The 25,970-nt window shown below is 41.8% G+C and overlaps 2 protein-coding genes across 4 annotated transcripts in view; one reads left to right on the top strand and one right to left on the bottom strand.

The window, feature by feature from the left end:
* NGEF (neuronal guanine nucleotide exchange factor) overlaps nucleotides 1-9,576 on the top strand; it is a 91,370-nt gene extending 81,794 nt beyond the window's left edge. For all 3 annotated transcript variants that reach the window (XM_054983256.1, XM_054983255.1, XM_054983257.1), the window contains 3 exons: nucleotides 3,074-3,153; nucleotides 7,343-7,447; nucleotides 7,889-9,576. In XM_054983256.1, coding sequence (XP_054839231.1) covers nucleotides 3,074-3,153; nucleotides 7,343-7,447; nucleotides 7,889-8,061 — 358 coding nt within the window. In that variant the 3' untranslated portion in view covers nucleotides 8,062-9,576. The remainder of the gene's footprint in view (nucleotides 1-3,073; nucleotides 3,154-7,342; nucleotides 7,448-7,888) is intronic.
* Nucleotides 9,577-9,652: 76 nt separating this feature from the next.
* SNORC (secondary ossification center associated regulator of chondrocyte maturation) lies at nucleotides 9,653-25,333 on the bottom strand. Its single transcript, XM_054983258.1, has 3 exons — nucleotides 25,116-25,333; nucleotides 13,089-13,268; nucleotides 9,653-11,821 (listed from the first exon to the last, which is right to left on the bottom strand). The coding sequence occupies exons 1-3, from the start codon at nucleotides 25,186-25,188 to the stop codon at nucleotides 11,712-11,714; spliced, it is 363 nt and encodes a 120-aa protein (XP_054839233.1). The 5' UTR covers nucleotides 25,189-25,333; the 3' UTR covers nucleotides 9,653-11,711.
* Nucleotides 25,334-25,970: the final 637 nt, after the last annotated feature.

Raw genomic sequence — 25,970 nt, 5'->3', positions numbered from 1 at the left:
ATTAATATTGAATTAAGAGAGCAGCCAGTAATAAGATGGAGAGGTTAAACAGATGTCCTAACCCGCGCCCATGTCATTGAATACTCCCCATGCAAATCTCTTCTAAAGTAGGCAGATTGCTTGCCGCATTTCCCCCATGTTTTCCCAGGCCTTTTTCATGCAAATATGCAAGTTTGGATTCCATGACTTCACCAAACTGATCTCTTCCTCTTTTTTCTGCATCCCTCTGCCGTCTCTTTCCCCCTGAAAAGATATCCTTGAGAGTCAGAATGTAGTGCAACAAGATGGGGGGAGATGTAGAAAACCACATAAACACTCTTGCACACGTTTACAGTTTGCAGAAGAGCTTGTGCAAGGTTTTTTTCCTGAATTCCACATTTGCTGCAGTCCACGTGTGACATCCCACCCAAGGGCCTCCCAGCCCTCAAAAGCATCCTGGGCAGGGTGTATGGAGAAGATAACATTTCATGAATTCTTTCTGTTCCCAGTTTATTGAATTCACCCCAATGCTTTTTATAGGGATAAGTTCCATTACAGGTTTTTAAATATTGCTAAAACTGTAGGGCAAAAATTTAAAAAACAAAGTAACTACTACTAGGGGTGTGCACCCCAAAAAAATTTGGATCCAGGTTTTAGGGAAACAAAAAAAAATGGGTTCCCTGAAATCCAGGTAAGATTCTCTAATTTGGCAAGATTAGAGAGTCCTGGATTTATTTGGCCATTTTTTCCCATGGGAAACACTATCAGAGGAGGGGCTGGGGGGGGGGGTACTTGTCAAGCAAACTTCTCAAAATTTGCAGAGAACCTATTCCTAACCATCCTATAAAGACACTCCCCCAAGTTTCAGGAAGATTAGACCCTGGGCTCCAATTCTATGGACCCCCTGAACAAGGTGCCCTGAGCCACTCTCCATTGTTTCCTATGGGGAGAAAGCCAAAGATGACTCTCACTGCAGAAACACACTGGGTCCCAGGTGTGCAAGCCGAACACACAGAAAGCCCAATTGAACCAAACAGATACCTTCCCAGAATTCAAGTGCCTGCTGAGCAAGCTGCCCAGCCATTCTCCATAATTTCTTATGGTGGGAAAGTTTCAAATGGCTCTCAAGGCAGAAACACACAGGGGCAAGGCTGCCACTGGCCTGATGCACACTGCCAAATGCAAACTCAAAAGAGGAAGCCCAACAGAGCAAGGGAATGGAATCCCCCCTGAAACAAAGTGAAGCAAAGGGACCAACATCAAACCAGAGAATCATGTCAAAACAGCAAATTCTACCCAAACCACCCTGAAGCAAGGGAATGCATGGAATCCTTCCAAAACCAAATACATCAATGAAGCAAAGTATGTCAAAACCACAAATTCCAGCCAAACTATACTAAAGCAAGGGACAGAGTTGCAACTTAGCCCAACTGAACCAGTGCCATATTTCACAGAAGCCAGGCAGACAGGAGAGCTCCTGCACAGATTGGCCACTCACTTCCACTCCCTCCTCCTCCTTCCCTGATAGGAAAAAAAACCGTAAGAGAAGCCCAAGAAGGAACCAGCCTGAGGCTGCAGCAACATTTCCTGGATAAATCTGGATTTATCCAGGGGTCTAGATCTGGATTCCTGGATTGGATCCAGAATTCTCTGATTTGATTCAGGAAAGCCGGATTTCGCTGGACTGGCAAAAATCCTGCTTTTTTGCTTGAATCCCAGATCCTAACTACTACCAATATATGTGAAGGTTTTATTGTCTCTTGTAGGAACTGTAAGTCTGAAAGCCTACAGTTAATGTATACATATGACATTTTCAATAATGGTACATCTTTCATTCTGAAATCCACTAAATACATCAGTTCTGCTCTTCAATGGTGCCATCTAGTTGTCATCCAGTAGTTTGTAGGGTATTAAGAATGCTAGGTGTGTCTGTCTCTACTTGCCAGCCATATGGGGAGTGAGCCAGTCCCCATACCAATCTCACTATTCCAAAGAACAGGAACAGCACAGGTAGCTTAGCTCAAATAAGTCCAAGTACAAGCTGTTGTGCAATGCCCTACATAGCTTGTAGTTTTATGTCTTTCCTACTGGCACTGATTCCAGCACTTCTGCTTGCTGTGCTAAATCACACACCAAATAGCGGTAAGATGCCATCTGAGAGTATTCCAAATTAGTTATGCTGCTAATGTTCTGTTATGTATAATGAGTAATCAGTACAATCAGTATTATAGTCCAACAGGCATTTTAACAGAGATGTTCTTTGGTTGTGTGGGTTAATATTTAGATCTGAGAAATGGGGGCTCAATAACAAAATGTCCTGGAGAGGGAAGATGACAAGGCAAACAAGATTTCCCTTTCCACTACTTGACCCTCCTATACCTTGGCAGAGTCACCCCAAAGCTGGCTGTAGGACAGCCACAGCCTTCAGCTAGGAAGAGCCCTGCTCAAACAGACACACAGCAACTATAGCTGTCCAACCCACATGACGGGTTTAAGAGACCAAAGCAGGTATGTTTGAGCTCCTCAGTCTTCTACCACTGAGCTGTTGGGGGGCTCGTCTGTAGCTCAAGTGTGCCTCTGCACAGTGCTCATTTCCAGATTATTATTGCAGAGGAGGAGATTTCCCTGCATCTAGAAAAAAAAGTTGCCTTCCATGTGTATGTTGCTTAAAGTTCTTGCTAGCTCTATCATATACTTTGAAGTAACAACTATCCCTTTTAGCAATTCCACAGCTTTTTGGATTTGCGGGGCCACAGACTAAAGCTATGGTTAGCATCCTAACTGCAGTCATACAGCGTACTGTAAAATGGGACAGCAGTGCTGTGGAAAGGTTTGTCGTATCTTCCTTTGGTGATTTTTATCTGTCAAATAGACACACTTTTTAAAGGGAAAAGGGAAAGATGAATTTTAAGAACTACCCTGTTGTGTGGCAGATGTGTGTGTGTAAAGTGCTGTCAAGTCACAACTGACTTATGCTGACCACAGCAAGGGGCTTTCAAGGCAAATGAGAAGCAGAGATGGCTCGCCATTGCCTGTGTGGAAGATGATGACTGCAGAATTCTCTCCATCCCTTCCTCCCCCCCCCCCCCCACAGAAGTGAGATGAAGCGTTGGATGATCTTGCTGGCTCCAAATCGAAGAACCAAATTTGTGTCCTTTACATCGAGGCTCATGGGTAAGAAGGACAAGGGGAAAGGGTTTCATTGTGAGAAGTGGCCATTCTTGTCCAAAGACCATGTCGCTTCTCTTTTTTTGTCCATGTCTAGCAATGTCAGTTTAAGGATGCAAAGACAGGCCACATATTTACTGAGCTAACTTTGCTGGCTCAGTTTTGAATTGTCATCTCAAGCAAAGCTTTCTGAATCCATCTCATCTTTCACTAAAGGATGGTTTAGTGAAAATGACTGATCTTGCCTTGTCTTTCCCATCCTACTTAAGCGACAGTTTCAGTCAATTTCAAGCTTTGCGTCAGGCCTTTCAGAATTGTTGCTCAGTCTGTCTACTCCCCAGTCACCCCTATACCCACTAGATCTATCATCAGTATGATAGCACATTTTTGTGTCTTGCTATAAGTCTTCTTCCATGAGCTCCTTGCTCATTGCCTGAGCCTCATCTAGCCATGAGCTATCTATGGACGTGACTACCCACTAGCGAGCCTCTGCAATGAGGTCACAAGTTCTTGAGTGGAAGTTGTCTCAGGTGAGCTTTTTGCCCCACTTCTTGTCATAGGTGCACAAGTAGGAGACTGTATACTTAGAGATAACCATGCTGACTTCCAGCAGCAAGCACAGTTTTGGTCCACTGCCCTACCTATAACAACACGTGCTCTGTACAATTTTCATATGAATAAATATTTAGAAAGCTTTTGTAGTGAAGAAGCAGACAGAACTGAAATGACCTTCCCAACAAGGGTGCTTGTGCTAAGGCTGTAACAAAGAGGAATTTGAGCTCTCAGTGTTTACACAAATGGCCAGTTTTATCACTAACAGCAACTGCATTTGCTGAAATGACTCGGCCTGATGAAGTCTGCAATCCTATGCATACTTACCACAGAGTAGGTCCCATAGTGTTCTACATCTGAGTAAATCTGCATAGGAATATTCTGTATGTTGCTTTCCCCCTTATCTGGTTTTTGTGAGCATCTAGCATTCTGCTTTGTAGGTACAGTGTTCCCAGCAAACAAAGCTCATCAAGGCTTGTGCTGCAGACCAGATCATGTACTATGAATGGTCTTGGAGGCTGGGGGTTGGTTGTGGCAGAACAGCTCCACTGACTTGTGAGCACTGCCCCTTCTTGCCCTCTGGGGTGTTTGGGGTTCACCAGTGGCAATCCAAGGGTCTCTCTAGAAATGCAGTTTTTAAAGAGTTCCCCAGACCCAACTCAAGTTCCTGCAGCCACACAGCAGCCGCAGGGAATGACTGTTATAAAATAAAAGTGAGCCCAAATGGCTGTAGAACACCACCGTGGGGGGGGGGGGGGCGCCTTCAGCTTGAAGGGGGGAGGAAGGAGCCCTCCCCCCCCATGGTGGTGTTCTACAGCCATTTGGGCTCACTTTTATTTTATAACAGTCATTCCCTGCGGCTGCTGTGTGGCTGCAGGAACTTGAGTTGGGTCTGGGGAACTCTTTAAAAACTGCATTTCTAGAGAGACCCTTGGATTGCCACTGGTGAACCCCAAACATCCCAGAGGGCAAGAAGGGGCAGTGCTCACAAGTCAGTGGAGCTGTTCTGCCACAACCAGCCCCTTTCTAAATTCCCAGCTTTCTAAATTCCAAAATTGCATGCATGCATGCTATTACATGTGGAGTGTTTTGTGCTCATGGATCAGTAAAAACAGGGAAATCTCCTCCCCCTGTACTATTTTGACACGGGGGGCGGGCAGCTTGAGTGGGGAGGCAAAAGCCCTTCCTCTCCCACTGTGCTATGTTGAGGCCATTTGGGCTATCATTTATTTTTTTAGCAACCATTCCCCACAGCTGCTGTGTGGGAAACCAAGTTGGGTCTGGGGAACCTGCACCCAACTCTTTAAAAACCCTGCATGTCTAGAGAGACTCCTAATTTCCACCTGGCACATGCCACCCACATGGTACCCCCCCCCAAACCTTTAGAGGGCTTTTGCTGTTTTTCTCTTGCACCCACTGCCACCACTTGGCCTTTGTGGGGATTGCCTATGGGGAGGGCCAAGAGACCCCCCAATTCTCCTGGGCAGGCTTGCCACTCAGAGTCCTGCCTTATTCCCAGTCTCCTGCTACCCAGAACCAGGTTATTACAGAAATGGATTAATGCACTTGTGCATCACTGGGGGATCAGCCAGTTGCCAACAGACCACCCCCTTCCTGTAGCACCTGTTTTAGATAGTGTATGTGGTACAGAGAATAGCTACCAGCATTTAAGAATTTTTAAAACGCATTTATTAAAAAAGAAAAAATGTTCATTCACTTTTAAGCACAGCTCCAAAGCAAGCAAGGGAAATCAAAAAGAAATGGGTAAAAACACAATTCCATCTGTATATGCCTAACTTAGAGCTTCTGTTTAGGCAGGCTCTATGTTGGAAAGTTTCTCATACCTTTCGTGGTTCAGGCCTCCAGCCTCCACATGGTCAGTGGCCACCTCCTGCAGGGGACCAGATTTCAGCTGCTTCTACTTCCAGCTCAAGTCTGCCAGAGAGAGCATCCTCCCTGTGCCAGGAGGTTTTATTCTTTCTCTTTGCCCATCCCCTGGGCAGGTCAGAAGTACAAGACAGAGAGACTTTTCCTGGAGGTACCAAGAAGAAACCTTTCTGGCATTTTAGTCCTCCAAGTCTCTGCCCCTCGCCCCCACACACTCACCTGGAAGGGTAAGCTTCTAACGGAAGGTCCTCTGGCCATATCTGCATGACTAAAGCCCAGTCACCAAAGTGAGGCACAACTGCCCAGGGGTAAAAACACTATATACACTATTAGTATCAATTCAATATATATTGACTCTTATGGTGCAAAGATGTTCAACCATAAAGCGCAAAGTGCAAAATACAAATATATATATATATATTCCAATCTAATACAAAAGTAGTCAAATTGTCCTATATCCTCTATACATCAGCAATACATTCCATTACAATATCTTTTGCTGTAATCAATAGGAAATAAATATATCCAACCAATCCTGAAAGGCTTTTCTTCTCAGGCGGCTTGAATGTCCAACTGGCGAAGACAAACCAGGTAAGTATCAAGTAAATATCAAAGGCTGTATTGGTAGTGTTTCAATAATATTGTTAATAATTTTGTTTTGCAGATGATAGGCGGACCTCCACCTGGATCCAACATGGAAAAACAGAACCAGAAGACCAACGGCCAGCAAAACAATCCCATTTCATATTAAGCTTCTTCAAGAGCTGATATCAGTGCTGGACCGTCATTCGCTGAACCAGTCAGGTGATATGAATGTAACACTGATGGCTAAATACAGAGTGAAGATGATATCAGCTCTTGAGGAAGTTTAATGTGAAATGGGATTGTTTTGTATGGCAGCAAACCCCGTTGGGCTGGGTGTTGGTCTTCTGCTTCTGTTGATACTTATCTGGTTTGTCTTCACCGGTTGGACATTCAAACCACCTGAGAAGAAAAGCTGGTTGGATATATGTATTTATTTATCTCCTATTGATTACAGTAATAGAGATTGTAATGGAATGTATCTCTGATGTATAGAGGATATAGGACAATTTGACAGCTTTTGTATTAGATTGGAATATATATATATACTTTTGTATTTTGTACTTTGCACCTTACACTTTGAACCCCTTTGCACCATAAAAGTGAATATATATTGAACTGATACTAATCATGCATATAGTCTCTTTACCCCTGGGCAGTTGTGCCTCTCTTTGGTGATTCCGTTGTAACGGAGGTAGCCCCTCCCTTGCTTCAGTTCATGACTAAAGCCCAAGGCTGGGTGCAACTCAGAAAGCATCTGGCTTTCTTTCCCCCTCCTATTTGTTCTCAGCTAAGAGCCAAGCTACAAGTGACAAATGACACTTGCCTGGTAAATGAACAGACTCATGTGTGCTCCTCCTTGTTCACTTGCCTTGTTCACAAGTGAACAGGGAGGAATGCACGTGAGTCTGTTCACTTGCCAGGCAAGTGTCATTCGTCACTTGTAGCTTGGCTCTAAGAGAGACTTTTTAAACTGGGGGTGAAGGTTTTGACACAGTCCAAACTCACAAATAAAAGCATTTCTCCACCGTGGCAGTAGACCTAGTCACTCTGCTTTTTTCAGTTTTCAGAGTGTTGGAGTCTAATTATGACCCAACACTTCTTCAGCCCCCATTTACTTTATAGCATTCACAAAGCACTAGTCTCTGTCTTACACTCTTTTTCCCTTTGGCAGATTGCCCCCAAGTACAGTGTGTCCATCCTTATGTGGCTCAGCAGCCAGATGAGCTCTCACTGGAACTGGCTGATGTATTGAACATCTTGGAAAAGACAGATGATGGTAAGGACAAGTGGTCTTGAAGCTCTTGCAGTAGTCTTCTATCCATAGGCAAGCTGATTATAAAACAGAAATATATATCCAGCATTTAGTATAAAGGAGCTGGAACTGAGGGCTTTTGAGTGGCTGGGTTACTTATAAAAAAATAGAATCCAGGGTTCTTCAGATAATGAGATAGAGCCCTTTTAATTAGGTTAAATAAGAAAATGAATGAGGTATGCATTTTTTGTTTTCTCCATACTCCATCTACAAACAAATCTGTTTAAAGGCATTCTAGCCCCAATGAAGCGGAGTATACCTTGCTGCATCCTAAGAGCTTATTTGCACTTAAAAGCAACAAAATCCAGCATGAGGCCTGCAGTGCAGGCTGCTTGTGTTTTCAAAAATGCCTTCATTCTACTAGTGACTTGCATCTCTATATGACCCCTCCCATTTTTTATTCAGGTTGGATATTTGGGGAGCGTTTGCATGATCAAGAAAGAGGTTGGTTCCCCAGCTCTATGGGGGAGGAGATCCTGAACCCCAAGATACGATCCCAGAACCTGAAGGAGTGTTTCCGGGTGCACAAGACTGATGATAGTCAGCGAAGAAAGCTGAGCAGCAGGAACAAACAATGATTATGATGCACAGTTTTCTGTTCCGCTTTAGAAGCAACTGATGGCAGAACCTGAGGCAATGGGGATTTCATTAATTAGGAGGTGGCAAAGGATATTTGCTTCAGACAAGCATCTTTCTCACTTCCAAGCTAGCGGGCTTCTTTGCACACTCGGTAGAGTGTGGATGATACCTCTGAAGAGGAGGTGTGGCCACCTTGCACCTGGACAGACCTAGGAGCAGTCCTAAAATGTATTTCCAAGTGTACTGCAAACTCTAAAGAGTACACATCTCTTGCCTTTGCGTGATGAGGAAACCTTGAACACTGAAGAACTAGGGAAAAAAACAACTATGTCCAGGCCCAAGAAGCAACACTCCAAACCATGGTACCACAACGTGTAACATTTGATTTTTTTTTCAAGTTAAAGATAGAATTTGGGTGTTTAGGAACTCAGTACCTTTGACAAGATGTAAGCTGCCAGCATCCACACTGGAGTCTATGTTTAGGAATCTTCTCCTTAAGAAACAAGTATGGACTGCCTGCAAAGCATACTGGCAGGCATCTTTCTTGTAAGTGCATCAGTACTGAAGCAGAGAAAGTGTCTTGTTTGAAAATTGGAGAATCAGTGGCAGAATCAAGACTGGAAACTCTGGAAGGAATCCTTATGGGTTTTCAGCCCTGCTGCTCACTCTGCGGCCCATGCTAGGTCTGCTGCTACTCAGTCCTGGCCTAGAAGATTCTTTCCTGCAAGAACTATCATTTTCTGCTGTAAGCAATCACTACCTGTATTTACGTATCAAACTATAGTGCACACACACCCCTATCCCACGCAATAGTTCATTAATGTACAAACATGTTGAGAGGTGGAGGCAGTGAGGCAGCACATACTTAAGGTTTCCTTTGCCACAAATAGATTTTGCTTCTAGGGTCTGTTTCAAATGCTAAAGAATTATTTGCCTTGGAAAACAAGAACTGTAAAGCCAGCATTATGGAAGCTAAATCAGGATGCACATGACATTCTAACAGGTGTTATGTCTGGAGAGACAAACTTTTCTGTGGCCTGTAAAGTTCTGTATAACCTGTTGCCTTTCCCTGATGTACATACAAACTCTGATCACAGTATTTGAAGGAATATTTCTTACATCGTTCTGAACAAAATGCATCTGTGTCAGTACAGGAAGGTTATACTCAGATAATGGACCAGTGCTCATGCAAACTGGAATAAGAGGAACTAGGTAAAAAGAGGCTTGAGGCAGAGGATAACATATTTTGTACTAAACATCTGCAAATGATGTACTAAAACAATAGGAAGGCCTCTTGCACATTAGCTATTTGCATGAACTCGATGTATAACAATTTCAAGTTGGTGTATATAGGAACGCCTTTGAAAGCCAAGAGAAACAAAAAAGCATTTCCTCCTTTAATTCAACCAGGAGCTTCTGAAAGAAAGAACAGAACTTTACTAAGGAGAAATGTGACAGAGAGATGAACAGAAGATTGTAAAGCACTTTGCATATTAAAAAAAGTGTTACATAAATGACTGATGATAAAAAGTGATTTAGCTGCAGCACTACTATGAAGTCTTCTTTAAAATGCCATTCCATGATGGTTTTAAAAAGGTAACTGAGGTCTTGTCTTGTGTACATAGCAGCTCTTCTAACATGACCATCATAATTGTGTATGAAACAGCCATACCAAGTTATCATATTAGTCCTGTTGTATCTACTCTGCTTGACAACCACTCTCCCAAGTCTCATGCAGAAATCTTTCCTAGCCTTTTTACCGGAGATCCCTTTAGCTAGAAATGAACTCAAGATCTTCTGCATTCAAAGCCTTTGAATCTAGTAGACTGCCTTTAATCTCAAATTAGACCCTTAAGCACCTTATATCAATATAAATCCAGAATAATAAGTGGCATGTAGGAGGGGAAAAAACAGGGATGTAAAGACCACTGCATTTGGTCCACATAAAATGGCCAAATACAGGCTTACCCTGGATGTCCATCATCATTTTTGTGCCTTGTTAAGTTTTATTAGGAACTGATCTTTTTCAAAGTGGCACACCTAGAAATGTCCAAACTTTTCAGATGTGGTCATGGTGGGGGGAACTAACGGGGGGCCCAGAACTGCTTTCAGCTTCAACTGCTCAGAGATCCATTTTAAAGCAAAATCAGGAAACTTTAGCAATAGTAAGGCAATCTGATTATCATATTCTGGCTCAACTGAGCCTTGTACAGTTATTGTAAACACAGGTTAACTATGGCACTCCCGCTCCCCCCAATCTGGAAATAATTTATATATTTTTCCTGAATTGAATTGTACAGGACTATAATGTAATGTAGCAGCTGAGTTACCAAAAGGGGAGGAACCCCTTCAATAAGCCTCAATTATGCTTGCTACTGTACAACAAAAGTTCTTAGAATTACTCAAAGCTTCAAGTCGTTTTGCTATAATTTTTATACTGCTAAGTTGTCAAAGATACAGAATGAACACTTAATTTCTTTCAGCTGTTTCAGGTAGTCCAATGTATTTTTAAGTCAGAACTGTAGGTGTCAAGAACCAGAGGCCTGAATGAAATCAAATGGGTCAGGGAAGAAGAGTCAGCCTCTCCTCTTTTCCTGTTTTTTTAAAAAAGCATAACTGACCAAATTATTTAAAATCCTGATCCTTTTATTATTTTGATTTGATTTCTCTAGATGGTATACCCCTTCTACCCGTCCACCCACCACAGACATTGCACATCGTATGCTAACTATGGATTTAGTTTACTCACGTGGGCTCAGTCTGCTTCTCATATTCAGACAAGTGTTTGCTCTTCCTCTTGAAATCCAGCTGTACATCTATTAGAGGCCTAGAACTGTGCATCACTCAGACTAAGTCCTGGAGTGACTTCAGAAACACAAGCCAAGTTTTATATGGGTCCTTCTTCCTAAGTAGGTGCTTCTGTACTATTGCACATTTATGTCCAGCTTAACTAAATACCTGGTTAACATAAACAGCAGTAGAACAATAACAAGGCCTATGTCGATAGGCCCACTTCCCTCGGTATCATAACTCTGTGTAGTAATAAAGCTCATTGGTAGGCCAGAGCTTCTTGAATAAGCCAAGGCAAAAACATGATAATTTAAACTAAAAGGGTCATTTAATGAAAACCAAACATAAAATTAGGCATTCCAAAAATAAATACATGGTATTATATTTCCTACCACAATGACAAATGCTGCAGAAGCTATAAGTTGAGCCGCTAGTTAGAGCTGAAGTCCATCTGAAGTCTTCCATCTTCTCATGTTGAGTTGAGTTGGGCTTGTGCTTTTCAGAACATGACTTGTGCATGTACTTAACACTGGAACAGTGGTGCAAATGTCTGATCCGTGCACAGGTCAGGAAGCCTATACCTGCAACAGCTTCTCAGTCTCTGTACACATGGCTAAAAACTCCCACCTCAAGCAATTGTTAAAACATGACATTTCATACACTTTCAAAGCATCTATAACAGAAAATGTTATATGCAAACTGCCCTTGAATCCAAGTGGTTAAAGAGAAAGACTATTCCTTGGGATGTACGGGAAATACATCATTTGTTTCATTTCACTCTCAGAAAACACACATGGGCGCAGAGGAAGGAGAGAGCTCAGATAAGCATGTATTAGGGGAAAAACCACTTTTATTGATTTTAAGAAGTAGAGAACTTTCGCAGGGTGATGACAATCAAGGCCACGATTACAGACATGCCCAACAAGGCCGCAATCACAATGGCACCAATAGCTCCTGGACCAAGAGACCCTGCAAAGGACAAGGGGAGAAAAAGCTGTAAGAAAGCAATGGAATGTTTTGCTATAAGCTACAGTGCCTGGATAATATAATTGGATTAAACTGAATCAGCCAGAGGATGGCTGTATCCAAAGCCCATCAACACTACTCTTTAAAACAGGAAGCTGCTAATTATATTATATATTTAACTGGCAAGTCAACTTAAGGCAGGGCAGAGGACTACGAAAAAATACAGGAAGGGGAGGCTACATGAAGTACTTGGTACACTTCCATGATTGATTCTAAAAAAACTGATACTGGTTCTAACTTTGGCACTATGCTTCTCAGCACTTCTGCCATTCATCTTTGCAACCACCATCTCACATACCATCTTTATCTTTGTCCCTTTAACAGATAAATAAAAAGACTGTGACCGAGCTTGGCACTTGGGTCTCCTACATTTGTTGCAAAAATATTATCATCTTAAAAGTTTTACAAAGCTGGAAACAAGGAAGGAGAGTAGCAGCATGGTGATAAAACCCAGATAATTCATTCACAGATGGATCCCCAGTTCAACCGTGGACTTGTTCATTTAACCTGAAGATTCATGAGGTCCAGATAAAAATTGACAGAAAGTTCATTATCAACCAAAGAAACCCTGACAGTATTTAATTTGCTTACCCATTTTGTGAGGTATGTTGCTTCTAAGTTATTGATGGACGTATGGGGACAATTGTGCAAATCAAACATTATTGGAGGGATCTTAACCCAGGTTTACAATTTCAAGGGCAGGCGGCATGTACATATAGAAGATACACAATAATAACTACTGGGAGAAGGAACAAATAAGCATAACAGAGGAGCCTTGGCACATGAAACTTCTGTGTTTAATAAAATGGTCTCCAGAATAAATACTGATTGGAGAGCATGATGGGATTGCAATGTAGTTTGTAAGAAACAATATTCTCCTGGGCATATGCTGCTGCTGCTGCTGGTCCACACTAAGAACATCAGCTGTATGTTCTTTGGAATAAATGAACTTGTATGACAATAAGGTCTGCTTTGCTAGCATTTATGGTTTGTAGAGCAATGCAATATCACAAATAATTTTAGGTCATACATAGCAAGAGGTCAGGAGCATTGCTACTCTTCAGGTCTCCCAGAATCATAACAGAATTATTTGCACAATGAGGAATTATTGGCATGCTAATATAAGCATCCTACTCTGTATCCATTTATCATGACTTTTCTCACCAAAAAGAGGAGGAATGATCAGCACCATATCCAAGAATTTATTTACCATTCCCATCTTCCAGCTGGTGGAGATGGGTTGTGTCTTCTGGTTCATAATCAGAAGTATAAGGTGGGAATCCTGGAGAATCTGAGGAACGGGCAGTGGTGGTGGTTTCTAAAGGCCCCCCTCCCGAGGGCACTTCTGGTGGATCATTCCACAGTGTAGGGATGGGTCCTTGGGGGTATTCTGTTGGAACAAACATAAGTCCAATAAGTCTCTTGACACACCAACCCAGATCTGGAGCACTGCCATACAGAGAGATGCACAAAGGCTTCCTGCCTTGTTCAGCAGTACTGCAGGTGCATAGTATTGCTGCTAGATAACACATTAAGATTGGTTCAAATGTCCTTTAACATTCAGCCTGTAATGTTCAGCAGAATCTAATGCTGCATTCTAGTAACCATCATACCCTTGCCTTATTTCTGCCAATATCTTTGTTCTATTTTTCTATCAACAGTTTGTACTGATGCCAAGTATGAATCTGTGTTCATGTTAATTTATATTCTACCATTATAACTTATACAATATTGGCAAAATATCCAGGTGAAATATTTCAGGTGGGGCATAGGGATCTCCCAGAATTACAACTGATTTCTAGATGCCATCCCCAAAGCATCAGGAATTTCCCGAGCCAGAGTTGGAAAACCTATATTTTGGTGCTCTGGTGTAATGGTTTTGGACAAATATACTCTATGTTTTCTCATTTTAATGGCTAAATCATGTTGGTCTAGACATAAGGATGAAGCCAGACAAAAGGGGAGAGGGAAATAGTTACTGCTGAAACAGACTAACATGGCTGCCTTGCTGGCATCCCCATGGTTCCATTTCCTCTCTCGATATATGCTGTCTGAGGTTTCATTTCATGCATCTGATGAAGTGGACTGTAGTCCTCAGAAGCTTATACTAAAACAGATCAGGCAAAAGACTAGCAACATTTTTATTTCAGGGTATGCTTTCATGGATTACAGGCTGCTCCTCCATATGCATAAACATCTATGAAAGTTTATGCTGGAATACAAATTTGTTAGGGTTGGATCCTACCAGCTTTTCTGTTAGTACAAGAGGGAAGAGGAATGATCTCATTCCACTCCCCTCCTTACTACAGCCCAGGGCTCTTTGTCCATGTATATCCCACATATCCCATACATAGCCGTCGTCTCATAAAAAGCACTCCGATCACACTGCTTGAGCAGGAGATTATTTTGTGAAATGTGTTGGGTAGAAAGTGGTCACATTTCAGTTTGATGATTTTACCTAGGGGTCAGTGGGTTTGTCATCATGCCTTTAGAACCAAAGATCTAGTTGTATTTGATCTGTTCTGTCAACTGAAGAATTTACAGTAGGAAAAAGATTGCTATGTTTCAAACAAGCAGTTGGCCCAGTAACAGGACAGCATTAAGCACAGATGACCAGTTTTAATGGGGCCTTTGCACCACTGATTTCTCTCCTGCCCCCACTATTAGCTTCTCACTCCTGCAGTAGAAACTTGTCTCACAACCAGGACAAACAGCCCGGGAACCAGAGTAGACAGGAACACGGATCCTCCCCTGACTGTGCCCCTATGATGCCTTCTCAGGTGAGATTCTATGAAAACTACATTTTCTTTGATGTTGCAATTCATGTCCTGTTTTTTTTCCCCCAAGCGGGCTCTGGAGGGACTAAAAAAGCCTTTTCTGTTTATATGTGGCTGGCCCCAGAAGGCAGCATCAATGCTCATTTTGTTCAGGCAGGATGAAGCTGAGGCCCTCGCAAGGACTGGAGACATTCAGCAAGGCCCTGTTGAAACCGCTGGAAATGTCACACCATGCTGAAAATTTGAACAGAGGACTTGATTTGAACAGGGTCATCTAATCACTGTGAGATGACCAACTGTCCGCAGGAAAAATGAAGTTAAGGACCAAAAGTAATAAGTAGCTTGCCAAAACAAGACTACACACAAGGGGTTTTATACAAATGCACTGCATAAGAAAAACTCAGACCAGACCAAAGTGGTACAGAGTAAGGATTCTCCTTCCTCCCCACAAAACCACAGTTAAAAGGTGAGCAGTGTTGAAGCATTCGCTTTTCACATTTGAGTGTCTAGCTTAAATATGTATTATTGCCAGTAAGAGAAATTAAAATTGCAGGGTTGCCATTGCCCTAACCCAGCAAAAGGACAAGAGGAACCTAGCAAACCAGAGCAACTCAGACCTCCTTGGTACCTAAAGACTGTGATACATACTAATGACATTTCATCCTTCTAAAATTCCATTTCTAGTCTTATCATGGTGGAAACGAGAAATTTGGCACCACTGAAAATGAATAACTGTACAGAGCCATGATCAGCCACTGGCAGCTCCTCAGCCAAGTCTGGCTTGCAAATGAATGCTGCGCCCAGATTGATTAAGCATCTTAACCACTTGAAACCACACTTGCTGCACATGAAACATTTCCACCTGTAAGAACCAAAAAGCCTCACAAGTCTTTCACGCGTCTTCTCCATGTTTCCTCTCACATTCGTATTTTAAAAATTATAGCTGTGAGACAAGGTGCTTCACAACCTTCTTTGATTAATTTACCAAAACCTATTCAAGCTGCTCAATAAATTCTACCATTGTTAACCTACGGTAACTGAAAACTTGGCTCTTGCTTAGCTAAATTATTGGGAAAGCAGACTTCACTTTTGGACAGTTTCCGAAGCTTGTTGGAAATACGGCCCCAAAAAGCATTTAAAAAAAAATTCCAAGGGTCTTCAGCACCCTTCTCTATAGTAGTGAGACATGGATTGCTTTTAGATGTCAAGGTAAGAATTTTTTTTTTTGCCGTTCATATCACATCCTTGGCATTTTTTGGCTAGGTAAGATCACCAATGCATCAAATGCTGGCAAGGCTGGCCTTGTTCTTGCTAAGGGCCTCAGATGTCACAAACTATCAATATAAAGGTGTTTGAAAGCTGACATAAACACATGAAGTTCCCTTATACTAAATCAGACCACTAGTCTATTAAAGTCAGTATTGTCTACTCTGACTGGGAATAACTCTCCAGGGTCTCAAGTGGAGATATTTCACATAACCTGTCACCTGAGCCTTTTAATGTGAGAAGTCAGGGATTGAATCTGGGACTTTCTGCATGCAACATTCTCCTACTGACCAATGGCCCCACCCTGTGATTTTTAAGGTTAACATCAATAAGTGAGACAGACAGAGGCATACAGAAATAACAGGAACATTACCACTACAGAGGCTGGCCAGGCATATGAAATTACATGAGTCAGTGGTGCCCAGCACTCCAGAGAAGTATAAGCCTTTAAAAGCTAATTATGTCCTTCTCAGTAAAGATTCCAGATGTGACATACCCATGGCAAGTCCTACAAATCCAGGATCAACCTTTTTCAGTACAATCCTAAGCAGCGTTCTCCAGTCTAAGCCCATGCTTAATTCCCAGCAGGCAAATATAATCCAGTTTAGTCCAAATCATCCAAAAGTCTGCTAAAAATCCATTATTTTACAAAGTAATGTGTTTAAATTGAAATATAGGGTATAGATACCTCAGTAAGTAAAATATACTGGCTTGGATCCAGAATCCCAGGAACAGATTGCTGCAAGAGTGGGGAGCAAGAAAGTCATGCTGAGGGCAATCTAAACTCCCCTCTGTCTGGAGATCAGGGGGCGGGGCCACCAGCCATATGACCATTTTCAAGAGGTTCCGGAACTCTGTTCCCCCGCGGTCCCCCTGAAAATTAGCCCTGGTGACAGACTAGGAACTGGCTGACCCAGGTTCAGTGCCTCCGCTCCACCTACTCTGCTGTGGAAGCTTGCTGGGTGGCCTTGGGCCAGCCACATACTCTCAGCTTAACCTACCTCATTGGGTTGTTTGTGAGGGAAAAAACGGAGGGGAGAGTAATGTAAGCCACTTTGAGTCCCCACTGGGGAGTAAGATGGGGTATAAATAAAGTAAAATAAAAATAAAAGTTACATATGCCCTTATCTTGGATTGTTTTACAGGGTTTGATAATATGAATTTGGAATGCATTAATCTTGCCAAGTGCCTCTTCTTAGCATAATTTTTTGTAAGGCTGTAGGGTGTGGATTCTTTTAACGCACAGTGCTACCAGTCTGCTTAAGCATCTAACAGTTGCTTGCTCAGCCTTTTCTTAAGAAAAGGCTGGTGTCCTCTCATGGAAAACTCCAACATTGCTACAATGGAGGAATGGAGGATAAAGGTTTTGGAGTTTGCGTCAATGGCATTACTTGACTGAATAGAGAAAAGACATTAGCTACATTTGTGGCTGAATGGAAACCGTTTATAGGCTTTTTACATTAAATAGATAATAACGACTTGATGAAATCTCGATTTATGGATTAAGAAACTTGAACAATAGAAAAAAGAGGGCTCTTATGCTTAACAGAATAAGTGAGACTTTGAAAACAATATATAATTGTTGTGGAGAAAATCGGAATTCAATTTGTAATTTAGTTTTGGTCTTTTCCTTTGTTAGTGTATTATTAGAATGTTGTGTTTTTTATCTTTTAGGTTTATTGTTTATGCCTTTTATATTTACTGTTTATCGTTTAAATAAAGAAAATAAAATAATAAAATAATAATAATTTTAAAAGAGACTGGTATCCTCTCTAGACAGCTGATCCCACTGCTGACCTGGCTCTTCATTGTAGGAGTTTATTCTTGATGCTTAACCCAGGTAATTTTGATGCCTTATTGGTAATATTTATTTGAATTTTTAACATGAACTACTTTTCTGCCAGAAACACTGCAAATTGTGTTTCTATCTTGTATAGTAATTGTCTTGTAAACAAATCCAATTTAAAACACACTTAGAATTGTCTCAACAAACACCCAACTACAACTAACGTAACATTAGTCCCTTAGCTATCCACCACATGCCAAATAAAACCAACTTCAGTACAGGTGAAGATGAGGATCTCAACCACTTCATGTGTATTTTTTGTCTGTAGTCTGTACAGGCTTAGTTCAGTCTATGGTGGAACTTAGCTCCTGGTTTAGAACATAAATCCTGATCTGCAAAGGGAGGTACAAGTAAGTGGGATCCCCCAAAGCAGTAAGCCCCTCACTCAGGGCGAGTGATCACTGACCATTCACTCATGGTAAACAACTTGCCAGACCAGTTTGCCATAGAGATTGTGATGGAAAGAGGAGGGTAAAAATTGTGTGTCTGGGAATATTTTTGTAAATATTTGGAAAGATTGATTTAACTTAACCACATCCTGAACACCCTTTTTACTTGTCCTCCCTAGCTGTCTAACAGAGCAGGCAAAGACCAAAGATCTGTTACTCATCTAATATTAGCAACATCTCTGCCCCTTGAAAGTAAACCGTATCACAGTCATTGGAGGGCATAGTAGAAATATTTATTTAAGATTTCTATCCCACCTTTCAAATAGTTCAGGGTGACTTAAAATAAAATTAACAGATGCACAAATACATATTTCAAAGAAACTCAGTTCTCAAAGGAGATCAAAATACAGCTCGGAAAGTAGCCTGACAAAAACTCCATTGTCCCTTCTGCAATAAATCTGCCCTCTCAAGGACTACTGCTCAGGCTTTTCTGCAGGCCAGTAGAGCTCCTCATACCCTTTCGGGGAACCCATTCCATAATGGAACAGCAAGGCAGCATGACTTGTTGAGTCTTTTAAACAAGAGACCCTTTCCAGAGTTCAGGTGATCCGTGACCTGGCTCCTGCCTTCCTGTGTTCTAGCCAGTGAATGCCCAAGCATTGCTAAGACACAGAAAGTAAAACTGTCTTCTTTTGCATGCAAAATGACTAAGAAAGGGGAAAGTGCCTGTCATTTTGTTCTTCCTTCTTGTCAATTATAGCAGTAACTGACAACCACTGCATTGATTTTCCTGCCTCCAGAACAAACTGGTGAGCATTTAGCACTTTCTATTAACATTCAATTTAATACCTGATTTAAACAACTATTCATTTTATTGCTGTTGGTGAATGACTTAAACTGGCCACGTTGGAGACGCCAACTGTGCTTGGCTGGTGAGAAGCTGGGGGCAAGACTGGGTTTAATTTTAACTCACATTCTTACATGAGGTGACTTGGGGAGTCTCTAAAAGATTAGGAGTCTAGCTGAGTACCAGGTGCTGAAAACATTTTTTTAAAGGTTCATAAAATGGTAGGGGCATAGCTGTTGTGTTTGTCCCTTGGTTTCTCTAAAAGGTTAGAAGAGATTTTCTGTACTCTGGTGAAATGGGAGCAATCAGCCTTCAATAGCAATGTGATTAATAGACGTTAACACATAGTAATGCTTCTATTACTGCTGAACGATCTACCTAATTTAGCTAGAGATCAGCAAAAAATTGCCCTATATATGATTACAGCTGCCAGATCGGTTTTTGCCAGACAATAGAAACAAAAAAATAACCCCTAAATTACATGATTGGTTGTTGAAAATAAAGGAGATCTATACCTTAGTGAAATTAACTGCATATCATAAAAACAGAGATATTTGCAGTATGGATCTTTTATGGTCAGAAGCAATACAAAGAATGGAATGATCAATTATGTAACTGGAGGAGGTTTTGATAGTATGAGCCAGTGATGTATGATTTTGCGTATTGGCAGGGCCGGATCAAGGGGGGGCAGGGGGGTAGTCTGCCCCCAGTGCCACCAAAGAGGGTGCTGGGCGCAGCTGCCAGCCGCTGGGAGCGCGCCGGTGGCAGCACGGGCGGCTCAACGGCCAGCCATGCCATTCACCTGCCCAGGAGGACAGGGAGTGCATGGCAAGCTGGCCGCCCCCTCAGCCGGGCAGGTGAATGGCACAGAGAGCTGGGAGGCCACCCGCACGACTCACCTGTCCCACTGAGGTGGCGGCTGGCTTGCTGAGTGCTCCTGTCCTGTGGGACAGGCAAGTGGCACAGGGGGCCTCCCAGCTCTCCGTGCTGTTCACCTGCCCAGCTGAGGGGGCGGCCAGCTTGCTGCACACTCCCTGTCCTCCTGGGCAGGTGAATGGCATGGAGGACTGGGAGGTCACCTGCGCCATTTGCCTGCCCTGCAGGACAGGGAGCGCACGGCAAGCCAGCCGCCCCCTCATCTGGGTAGGCGAGTGGCGCAAGTGGCCTCTCAGCCGCTGGCACTGCTGCTGCTCCACTGGCAGCACGCCAGCTTGCGTGATGATGTCATGAAGTGACATCATCAAGCAGTGCCGGGAGCACGTGCATGGGCTGTGCGCGTGTGCGGGGGCGGCTGGAATTGGGTTGTCCCAGGCACCGGGAACCCAAGCTCCGGCCCTGTGTATTCGTGGAGATGGTACAGGTGGTTTTGGATCAGTGATAGGACTGGTAGATAGCAGTGTTTTTATCTGTATCCTGTATTCCCTTTTGAGTATGTATGTCATTCCTTCGTGTACGTTTATAGTTTGTTAATAAAAATTTTAAAAACACACACATAGTAATGCTTCTCTCTGTGGCTTGGAAAACCTCACCAGCATATTCCGTCATGCTGAGCTGTTGTTAAAGATGCAGGGCAAGGGCAGGCCTGATTTTACCCCTCATTGCCTGACAACTTTTCATAGTTTTAATGTTGTGATATGAATGTAGTTTTCCTCCCTTGGAAATGTTACTATCAAGAGAGATGATTGGATCCTCCTATAGCAAGTGGCAGTTTGCTTGTAATAATCCATCATCCTCTTGCACTAAACAAGAGTTCTTTTCTTCCTGTCACCTCCTCTCCCCCATCTAAATAATTATAAGAACCGAAAGTCTGAAGTTGTGCCTATGGTTTGAGAGACAAGGAAGCACACACTTTTAGTAAAGCCAGCCAAAGTACAGCATTTCCCATACAAATTACCCACAATAGAATATATGGTATTTAAATATAGGTGGGCTATTAATATGAGTGAATACCTGAAGATGTCATGGACATGGGATTGTTTGTAATGATCAACAGGAACTAGTGTTTTATTACGCTGGTCACACTAGCCCTTTAATCTGGAATTGGTAATAAATATTGACCATTGATATAATCATGTCTCAGGAAGGTCCTTAAACTGTGATGACAATTTAACCGTGTTGACTGAGATCAGGCTTGTAATTGAGTGACAGATTATACAACATTTACTGCAGGGACAGGGAGAAAGAAACCATAGAAAACCCTCGGAGTATCAATTTCAAAACAGCTGAGAATGAAGATACATCTAAACAGATATTTTAGAAATACATGACATGGAACTCCTTATACAGTAGACACCGTGATGGAAAACATCTGAGAACAAACATTGTCTGGGGGCTGTTAATTTTTTTCTTTTTCTTTTTTTTTCTTCTCTCAGTCAGCACATATAAAGATTATGCTGGCAGTATTAATTTTTTTTTGTAAGAGTCATTTTTAAGCTTTATTAAAATTTAAATAAAGGAAGATGTGTGATTTGAATGGATTCAGATCTATCATCCTTCAGTTGCTCCTTGTCCACCACACATTTGCCCTACAAACTGGGATGAAAAAAGGGCCAAGACAACCATCTGAATTTCTACATTTTCTTATGTCATACCGTTGCTGTTCTTACAAGCATGACTTTCCGGAGTTGTTACCTGTGCAGTATGGTGTCATATCTGCATAGTCTGGTCCTACACCTTAATGTGAACATCTGTAACAACCATGTGGGATGAGTGGATAACAAGGAGTTAGATCCAAAGAATTATAAGTGGAGAGAAAATAGGTGCGAGCACTATTCTGCTAACGCTTGCACAAGACATTGTGTAGCATTGTAAGAGATTCTATAGTAAGCCTTATGCTTCCGTCTGTGCAGGAGCCTGTGCAAGCTCCCCCTTCTGCATCCATACCCTCTGCATTCAGACCTCTAACTAGGGCCCCCCTACCCTCCCCCTTCTGCATCCATACCCTCTGCATTCAGACCTCTAACTAGGGCTGCCACTGCTTACACTCTTTACTGAAGGCAGGATACTCTGCACATGTTCAAAGGCACTTAAGTTTGTTGCAGGGCTGAGCATCACTATTTCAAACTGTTTGTAGGATTAAATCAGTGTTTAATCTGAGTTTTGGCTCAGATTAGGCCCCTGAATACGGCTTTGCCTTCCTTTGTAACAGAAAGTAGGTATGCAAATACTGATTCAGTTTTTTTGCCTGATTTTTCTTCACCCACAATCAGGACAGACTCTGGATTCAGTTACTTTGGAGTACCCAACTAGTTTCCATAACAGTAATGTGACATAAGGTGGTGAAGGGCCGGTCCCTTGGGTTCTTAACAGCCAAGATTTAAAACATGAGCAATGCTTTTGGGATGAGATCAAGATCTCCCTGCCCACTTTGGAAGGCTGGGCTGTGGAAAGCCAGAGGATGCTGAGACACACAGAAAAGCCTTGGATCAAGTGTATTTGGAAACCGAGAGTGGGCAGTATGGACTCAGGTAGCCACAATGGCACGTGTCCAGTGTGTGGATGAAAAGAGCCCTTCTTCAGAGCACAAAGGGAAGTCTGTGATAGTACAAACTGAAGCATGGGTCCACACAGAGCGCCATGGTTGTGCTGAATGTTAAATAAACTTGTTTACAAAAAGGCTGGGACTATGTATATATCTGAGCATACCAGGGGGACTGACTGTACCCCTTTCATCTGTTTGTTGGGACCAGGCAAGAAATTTTCTTCTTGACTATTTAGTTAAAATGCAAAAAACACATCAAAACACAAAGGGAAAAATGAATAACCTTACAACAATTACTTACACTCTCATATAATGTGCTTTTTCTGTTCTATTATCTATTTATATACTAAAGCAGCATCAAAGAAATAGGTATATCTAAATCATCTATGAAGCCCTATTCCAGGAATGAACTCATTAGGTGGTCTTGAGAATTTGCAGATTTTAGTTCATCACCAGTAAGCTAGGGAAAGCCCTCACATGGCAAGTTTATCACATGATAACTGCACTATCAAGTGATAGGCAAATAAGCCACACAAGATCAAAGACTACAGAAAAAATATTAAACCAAATTCTTTTTCAGCAGAATCTCACACATTCATCTGTGAATCAAGTGTTGAATAAATGAGAAACCAAATGATTGTCAATTAACCTACTGAAACTGACCATATAGAGAGATTAATCTTTTGGCCTGTTGCAAAAGCAAATATGAACTGTACTCATCCAGTACAGATAAGCATATTACTACTGTGGTTCCAAAGACGAAAAACACAAAGTGGAAGATTTGCAGGACAGAATGACAGCAACAGCCAACTGCAACTGTTGAAACCAAAGCACTTAACATTTTATGCCGTGTATTATAGGTAAAAGATATCCATCAAATTACAGGATTTATCATACTTGCAAACATTTTCTCTCACTACCTAATCTTATATGTTAAAGTTATATTTGCCCAAAAACTAGACAAACCTGAATCCAAGACAACTCCCCTAAAACATTATACCAGAAATTTATTACAGTACATAACTGTATGCGAATTTTTCCTTTTCTTAATGACACACCTGGAAAAAACCCTAATCTTACTGACAGGTAAATAGGGACTTTGTTCTTGTACTGTTTTGTACATTTAGTACATACAGCATCACTTTGTAAACTATTTTCTGTTATAAGATTTCAGAACTATTTCATAATGCTGCACAGATAAGATTTTTTGTGCAAAATTTATCTTATCCTGATGTAAAAGATGAAGATCTCATTAGACTGGCCATTTGTTCATGTGTTTTATGCAGTGTTTCATGCAGTACCAGCACAAATATCCACTGTGCACATAAGAATCTGTCCACAGAACTCAAGTCCAAATTTAACAAAGCCAGGGTAGGCACACTGCTTCTATGATTCCGGGCCTTTCTCAGCAACCTATTCCATTTATATTTGTAAATCAAACAATATGGATTTTAATTTAGCGCCCTTTTGAGTACAAATGTCTTGTATGTTTTGTCTCTGCTTAAAATATTATGTTAAGGACGAAGACTTCCAGCCCTTAGATACAAATCTTTTAAAAGTTTGCACAAAGCAGGACAGCAACTTTGGAACTATGTATTAGTTGTATCATTAACAAAATACATAATACACAAAAGAAAGAGACAAAAAGGCTGCTCATTCCTTTCCCAAATATGCCCCACCCATCAATTGTGTTAATCACACAAGCAGATTGCCAAGTATGAGAATAAACTATGGGCACTTCCAGAATGGCTGTTTTAAATAAGGATATTTGCTGTTTTAGATTAATTTAAACAACAACACTTTCCCTTTATGGATTGGACGCTATAGGTGTTTATGCTCATGACAGAGGGTCACCAAAACGGGTATCCTGTGGGATTATGGGACCTGCATTGGGGTTGCAGCAAGGAGGGGAAATTGGAAAAGAGCAAGTGTAAAAGCTGGTAGAAGCAGAACCCAACATTGTTATCCTAAAACCGAATTCTGCTGATATGTGATAAGTACCAACCAGAACATTGGACAAATGGCTATGAACTGAAAGCTACCTGGACAGTCCCAAGGAGTCAGTAATTAGGATTGTATACTGGAGAATTCAGCATTAAGAAAAAATATCTGCTGCATCCAGCATTTTGGTATATTTTTTGCTTTTTTTTAATAAGGGGCAAAGATGGACACGGAATTCCTAACTCTTCACAACTGTACAGTTTACTCAGCCACCTAAGCAGATCCAGGCATTTATTTCCACAGGTATGAAAGCGAGAATTTGAGTCATGGCAAAGAACACTGTACTTCTACAGTATCCATGCAGAAACACAGAACTGACACAGTCCTAGTAACATTATTAGCAAATGCTTCATCGTTGCTTCCAACTCAGTTATGCATCCAAGCAACGTGCTCTCAAACTAGCTCTGCAGTTCATCCTCCTGAAGTTATGGCCTAAAAGTTATGGCCTACCCTCACTTCCAAATGAGGATGAGGTTTAGAAACTTCCCTTGCTCATCAGTAGTTGCCAGTACACTGACTGGGGAAGGAACACTGAATGTTGTGAGAAAAAACAGGAAGACAAAGTACGGAGATAAAACAGCCAGAGGATCTAGGGTGAAATGGTGGCCAGAGAGAAGAAATTAAACTTACCAGCTTTCACGAAAGGGAGCAGGATGCCAGACAGTGTCAACAGGATGAGACGAAGGACTGTAGTGTGGGGCATTGCCTCTTTCAGAAATCAAGATGCCTTTGGGAATGCTCAAACCCTTTGAAGCCTTAATGAGGAAGCAGGTTTCGAAGGCTAAATGAAATCCTTGTCCAGTCAGCTCTCAAATCTCTTCAAATGTGTACACATAAGAGTTGCAAGCCCTCTGTAGAGCCTCATCCACATACACTTACTGACTCTGACAATCTGCCTCCTCCAGTTAGAAGGCAGCTCCACCCTCTTACAGTTTTGCCCTACTCCCTCCCCCCATTCTGCAGTCCATCCTAGAAAACCAACCCTTCCCACCAGAGCAATGTATACACCTTCTGGCAGTTAGCTGCAAAACCCCAAAGGCGCCAAGGACTGCACCAAGTGTCTAACAACTGGAGTACACATCAAACATCACCCTGTGTTAAGGACAGTGGTGAATAACAGCATTCATTAAAAATGCGAAACCAAAAGCAGGCGCATATTTGGATAGGCTGAACCATACATCCTGTAAGAACTCAGTGGCCAGCTTATAACAAAAATTAATGACTACAGAACTTTTAGGGTTATAGGTATCAGAAATGTCTTCCTGGACATAATATACTTTCATGACTGACTGAGTTAAAAATTAAGAGATGTTCACTGCATTTGATCAAAATTTTCCTCAAACTGATGTTGAAGTGTCATATCCAGTTTTTTAAAGCAGGTTCCTCTTCAGTTATAAATTTGGAAAGAAACAAATGGGGAAGGGACAATTTGACAGTTTCAGAAATCACAGCTGTTGTAAGAAATGAATTCCTCAATATACATTA

Source organism: Eublepharis macularius, chromosome 6, assembly GCF_028583425.1.
Source record: "Eublepharis macularius isolate TG4126 chromosome 6, MPM_Emac_v1.0, whole genome shotgun sequence".
In the NCBI taxonomy this organism is placed as follows: Eukaryota; Metazoa; Chordata; class Lepidosauria; order Squamata; family Eublepharidae; genus Eublepharis; species Eublepharis macularius.
This window is presented reverse-complemented; position numbering and strand designations above follow the sequence as displayed.